Genomic DNA, 6,756 nt, shown 5'->3' on the forward strand with positions numbered 1-6,756 from the left:
GGAAGTGAGGACCGTGAGGGGTTGGTCCACCTACTGAGACAGTGTGCTTGTTCTAATAGGAGCTCATCAAATCCAGCTGGACCAGGACTGAACGAGCATGCAATCAAAATGGACTCTTTAAATGTGGCTGACAATGGGGGCTGACTGAGACGCCATTGATAAAGGCACTGAGACTTGTTTCTACGGCATGTTCTGGCTTTTTGGAACCCTGGTCTATTTAGATGCAAAGCTTCCTAGGCTTGGATGTAGGTGGGAGAGCCTTGGACTTCCTACAGGGCAGGATTCCCTGCTCTCTCTTAAGGAGGGAGGGGGAAGGAGGAGGATGAGTTCGGGGAGTGAGCAGGAGGGGAATGGAAAAAGGGGAGGAAGTGTAAATTTTTGAATGGAAAAAAATTTAAAAAATAAGAAAAAAAAGAAATATTTCAGTTAGATGTTCTTCATATCTTTAAAAAAACTAACATAATAAGGCATTGAAAATGTTTTAAGAACATAGGACATTTCATGTCAGTCAGACACATCTGCTCCTGGCAGCACCAAGCTACTTCAAGAGAAAGACGGGCATTGCAGAAGCTCCTTATTGTATTCATTAGCCATTTGGGTAAGAAATTGCTCTTGCCTGGACTGCCTATCTGGACTTACAAGACCCATGAAGAAATGATTGCTGAACTTGCCTAAAGGTGAGATGGCCCTTCAGGGTTCTTGCTTCATGAAAGCATCTGCAAAGCATTCTGCAGGATACAGAAAAAAAGTGACTGGCAAACTGCCAATATAGGTAAAACAGTCTTTGAAATTCCCTGCTTCATAGAAAAGTCTGCCAGATACTATAGGTCTGTAGGCTGAATATGGATGCCCCAATGGTACAGAAGACTTTGGGTGACTGTCGAGGTAACAAGATGTCTCTGTCACATCTAGAGTTTTCGAAGTTGCTTTCATGCACTTCCTGTTAACTTAGGTAACATTATATCCTTCTGGGGTCTTTGATGGAATTAAAAAATAGATAGTTATATTTATAGTTTTTCTTAGTTATGATAAGAGATAAAGTAAATATAAATATTGTAACTATAATTCTTGCTTGATAACTGTTTTGCTAAATGTAATTTTACTATGTTAAAGTTAAAACCTTCCTTTTTATTTAAACAGAAAAGAGAAGGTGATGTGGGATTCCCCTCTGTATGCTGTGAGTACCATTGGTTAGTAAATAAGCTGCTTTGAGCCTAGAGCAGAGCAGAGAAAACTAAACTGAATGCTGGGAGAAGGAAAGCAGACTGAGGAGAAGCCATGTATCCCCGCTGGAGCCTGACAAAACTTTACCCCATAAGCCACAGCAACGTGGCAATACACACATTACTAGAAATGGGTTATATTAATATGTAAAAGTTAGCCAATGAGAAGCTAGAGCTAATGGGCCAAGCAGTGATTTAATTAATACAGTTTCTGTATGATTATTTTGATACTTAGCAGGTAGAAACAAACAGCAACCTCTTATAAGGAGATAGCTTTGTGCCACTACCTGGGTGCTAGGAACTTTACCCAGGTCACCAGCAAGAGTAGCAAGTATTATTAATTGTTGATCCATCTCTTGAGCCACAATCAAATCTTAATTGTGAAAATACTTTGTTCTGATTGAAATTTTACAAAATAAACCTCAAGACAATAAAATTATACATGAAACTGAAAATAGAATTTAGTTTTTCTTTCCTTGGACACTGAGGATCCAACCTTAGATCCTCATGTTTACACTGCAAACAGTTTTCTCCCCAATCACAAATTTATCTTAGTAACAGAAAACTTATTAAGTCAATGTAGCATAAACAAAAATGTTGCACACACTAGCACTCATTTTAAATCTGTTTAAACCATGCACATATCTTGATGCTTCTTAAGAAACAAAAGCAATTTAAAGTTTTTTAATTCTTTAAAATTATGACAATGTAACATTCTGGAATGGAGATTAAGCTAATATACAATAATATTCATATGAAACACAGGATTCAATTAAATTATACTGAGGATTCCAGGTATATGCTAATTACTTTAAAACTTAGAGGTACAACACTAAATATAGTTCTTTTTTCAATTAGTGGAATAAAGATGATAGACAAAACTTAAGTAAACATGTATGTGTGTATGTGATTGTTTGTGTGTGAAATCTAGAAGTTATGAGAACAGAACAAAACCTGCTGCCCCGTATGTAGTTCATGTGCTCCGCAGTGACAGGCAATGGCTATCTTGAGTGGGATAGTCAAGGAAGCTTTTCCCTAGGCATGAATATTTGAGATATGACCGGCATGAGGAAGCATGACATCTGATAAATGGTGGAACAATGTTAAAAGCTAAACCTAAAACAAGATAAATTTAGCACATTTAATTCAGAACAACAGCAGAAAAATGAATTAAATTGCACAAAGTACCAAAAAAGATGTAGAATGTTTCACCCGCAGCAAAAGTAATTTGGCAGCCAATAAACAGATATAGCTTACAGAAAATAAGTATTGCCTGACCCCAGAGTTTACCCTGCTTGCATATTTTGCAGCTATATACCCAAGATTGACTAAGAATTAAGCTGCTATAATCACTAAGACTCTGACTACACATTAATTGACTGTACTCTTCTATTAGGTTACAACCATTTAAACACTAAGTTAAGGTGCAGTTCACTATGTGCAGAGCAACTCAACAGAAGACAGTGCGACTCTGAGCTGAAATGAGCTTGGGTGACCAAGAAAAAGGATGTGAAGGAAAGTTAAGCATAGTGGCAACAGAAAATTCTAGTGTCTACAAAAGTTACATTTGATTATAAGCTTGAACAATGGACTACCTTTTTGTCTTTTACTTTTTTTTTTTTGTTTGTGTGTGAGGGGGAGTGTTGAGACAGGGTTTCTCCTTGTAACAGCCCTGGCTGTCCTGAAACTTGCTTTATAGACCAGACTGGCCTGGAGCACACAGAGATCCACACTCAGATCTGCCTCCTGAGTGCTGGAATTATAGGCATGTGACATGGCCGCACAGTTGGACTGCCTTTCTTGATCTTACTTTTTATTTAATGTGTGCATGTTGGGTCCGAGAGCCAGACATTCCTGGAAATTTTTTATTGTTTTTATTTGGGCTAATTTTATACATGTATACAAGGCATTATGGTCATATATACTCCTATTACTCTCCTGCGCCCCTTCCACCCAATCCTGCTGATGCTGTTCTTTATGACTAGTCTCCTTCCTATGTGTGTGTAAGTGTACATGTGTGTAGGACTTGTACAGGTAGTCACAGCTATTGCAACTCAATGATTGTAATGCCATGTCATTTCCAGAAAACAGTGCTTCATAGGAGTGCACTCCTCCTTCTAACTCTTACAGTCTACAGCAGACACATAAATGGTCATGTAGCGTGAACTCTAACTTGTCTTAATAATGAAAACCTCAAGTCAGATATAGGGGTAAGTGCTAAAAGGTCAGAGAAGCAGAGCAGTCAGCCACTAGTTCTTAAGTCTACCAACTCCTCAGACCAAATGGGTGATCCTGTCTCTAGGAATTCTCAGATGCAATTCCTGGTCTATGCAACCATGTGCCTGCAGATGCAATTCTGGATCTCAGCAAACATGTACCCGAGGACGCAATTCCTGCATCGGAGCAAACATGTACCCGAGGACGCAATTCCTGCATCGAAGCAAACATGTGCCCGAGGACGCAATTCCTGCATCGAAGCAACCATGTGCCTGTGGAAGCAATTCTGGGTCTAAGCGAAAAGCTTGTTATTTGTTGGCTACCTTTCTCAAGTTCTTTTAAAATGCCTCTTCCAAACATTGGACAATTCTTTACCTTGTCACATTAGTGACTGTGAAGAAAATTTATACTGCTCATGTATGCACTGATAAACATGAAAGTTAAAAATGTAAAGTACTCTATAAACAAGAAGATTGTATAATGTTGGTGGTGGTGGTTTATACAACAAATGCAATAAACTGATTTATGTGATTTTTAAATTCACTTTTATATAAATAGCCTGCCTATCTTTTGTTTTTCTTTCTTTTTTTTTTCTGAAGGCCCAGGAATCAATTCCCAATGGTTCTCAGCCTTTAGAGTCTCCATTTAAGCTACAGAAGGATCTGATTTGGATCTAAGATAGAAGTGGCTCTGCTTGAGGTTGGAGGGGGTTGGTGATGGTCAAATTTAATTAGAGATCTGTTGCCTCTTTATTGTGCCATCTGCTGTTCATCTCTGATGACACAGCTTCACACACATTTGTTTCATACACTTTTATTGATTTAAACAAGTAGACAAAGTAAGACAGAGGCTGCGGTAGGTAGAAAAATTTAAATGACACACAATTAGAGATAAAACTGGTAAAAACAAAAAAAGGACAAATTGTATTTTATTGTATGTCATTCTCCCTCCCATGGAGTCAGTTCTTTTTTTGTTTCCTCTTATGTAACCTGGAGCCATGTCTTCTCATATCCTAGCAGGTGATTGCTAAGCCTTCGTGTTCCACCACGTGAAGACACAGAAGCAAATGTGTGAGTGACAGAATTCATTATGGAGACAACTTTCCTTGTCGTAAGTAATTTCATAGCTATAGATATACAATTTTGGAAAATTTTTAAAATTAACTTCATAGCCTTTTACTACATTTAAAACATTATTTGATGGCATCCTGGAACGCAATCCTTTCTTGTCAAACAAAATTTATTGGATCAAGTTGTATTGTTTGGTTACATATGTAATTATATATAACCATATATAAATATCACTAAATAACCACGTACATATCAGGATTTATTGTAAAATATTTTGTGTGAGTAAATATTTGAAGAATATTTTTCTTGTAGAAAGGAACCATAATATTTAATCTAATAGATGATATAACTTATAATTACAAAAAATTTTGTCTGGTAGCACACATCTGTAATATTGGCACTGAGGAGGCAAAGGCAGGAGGATTGCCACAGGTTTAAAGATTGCGAGAGTTACATAGCCAAGTCATTTTAAAAGATCAACAGAAAGTTTATTTACTTTCACCCAGTAAACTCAAGAATTATTTATAAGACACAGCCATCGCAAACCAGGAACTCACAGTAGCCATCCTAACATGACTATCATAACACAGGAAAAGTGGTTAATATGAATTCTGAACGTTACTAAGAAGTGAGATCAGTTTGCTGGTAGGAGAGAACCAACACTCGCAAGTTGTCCTTTGATCTTCACACTTGCACAACAACACGTTCTCACTCCCAAGCACACAAAGGAAATAAATAATGTACTAGAAGCTGCTTTTTAAAATAGAGTAAACTTAGGTTTATTTTATTTTTCACATTATGATTGTTTGTTTTTAGCTGTGGATCCTGATTTTATACTGAAACCAAATTTCATTTCATGTAAAGACTTGCCATTGTTATTCTCTATTTCGTCTTGCCTAAAGTAGATGATGGCAAACCACACATCAGTGACAGAGTTCATTCTTCTCGGATTGACAGATGATGTCAACCTTCAAGCTATTCTTTTTCTCTTTCTGCTCCTAACTTATATCTTAAGTGCCATGGGAAACTCAGCCATCATTCTCTTGACCCTACTGGATTACCGCCTCCAGACTCCTATGTACTTTTTCCTCCGAAATTTGCATTTTTGGAGATATCTTTTACCTCGGTCTTTGTTCCTAAAATGCTAATCAATATTGGAACTGGGGATAAGACGATTTCCTTTGCTGGTTGCTTCACCCAGTATTTTTTTGCAATTCTTCTGGGAGCCACCGAATTTTACCTCTTAGCAGCTATGTCCTATGACCGCTATGCCGCCATTTGCAGACCCCTGCATTACACGGCTGTCATGAGTAGGAGACTTTGTTTTCTACTAGTCCTAGGTTCCTGGTTCTCTGGTTTTATAGTTGTTGTGGTGCCACATGCAATGACTCTTCAGTTGCCGTTCTGTGCCTCCAACATCATCAATCACTATTGCTGTGACTACACTATATTGCTGCATTTATCCTGTTCAGACACACATTTCATAGAGGTGATCCAGTTCTTCCTGGCTGCCATGACCCTCATCTTCACCTTGCTGCTGGTGATTCTCTCCTACACACACATCATCAGGACAATTTTGAGGATCCCCTCTGCTCAACAAAGAAAGAAAGCTTTTTCTACCTGCTCCTCTCACATGGTAGTGGTCTCACTTTCTTATGGAAGCTGTATTTTCATGTATATAAATCCTTCTGTTAAAGATGCTGCAAATTTTAATAAGAGAGTGGCTGTTTTAAACACCTCTGTTGCTCCTCTGTTAAATCCGTTCATCTACACTCTCAGAAACAAGCAAGTGAAAATAGCTCTCAAAGATATGCTAATCAGGATGATAAATTTCTCAAAGAAGTAAAATTATTTGATGCTTGGTCCTATAATAATAAAAGTACAGATTATAATTGTACATATAAAATATACCTTTACATAATTTATTTATTAAATTAAGCCATTTTTTCTATAAAGATGTGTTCCTGTGTTTCTTTTTACACTTAATTACTATTGTTTTTATTTATAGCTAACTTAAAATTTTTTCATTACTCTTATTTATGTACATGGGTGCTTTTATGTTGTGCTCCCTCCCACTCCAGCACTAGCAAAACTGAGAATGTTAAAATACAGATGCTTGTCTCTTCAAAGGAAAGGTGTTTATATCACCTGCTTTCTGTTCAGAAGCCTGGGGACAGATGTGGTTAATAACCTGGTGACCTCTAAGCTCTCTGAGTGACTAGGGCACAGTGACTATCTAGAGCAAG

The 6,756-nt window shown here is 37.5% G+C and overlaps 1 protein-coding gene across 1 annotated transcript; it reads left to right on the forward strand.

Annotated features, from left to right (window-relative positions):
* Window positions 1-5,415: 5,415 nt before the first annotated feature.
* Window positions 5,416-6,356, forward strand: LOC126494741 (olfactory receptor 2AP1-like). Its single transcript, XM_050132150.1, is given in 2 exon segments — window positions 5,416-5,602; window positions 5,605-6,356. Coding segments are annotated over 2 exon segments (939 nt in total).
* Window positions 6,357-6,756: the final 400 nt, after the last annotated feature.

This window comes from Alexandromys fortis, unplaced genomic scaffold (genome assembly GCF_014885135.2).
Source record: "Alexandromys fortis isolate MF-2015 unplaced genomic scaffold, M_Fortis_MF-2015_v1.1 scaffold_375, whole genome shotgun sequence".
NCBI lineage: Eukaryota > Metazoa > Chordata > Mammalia > Rodentia > Cricetidae > Alexandromys > Alexandromys fortis.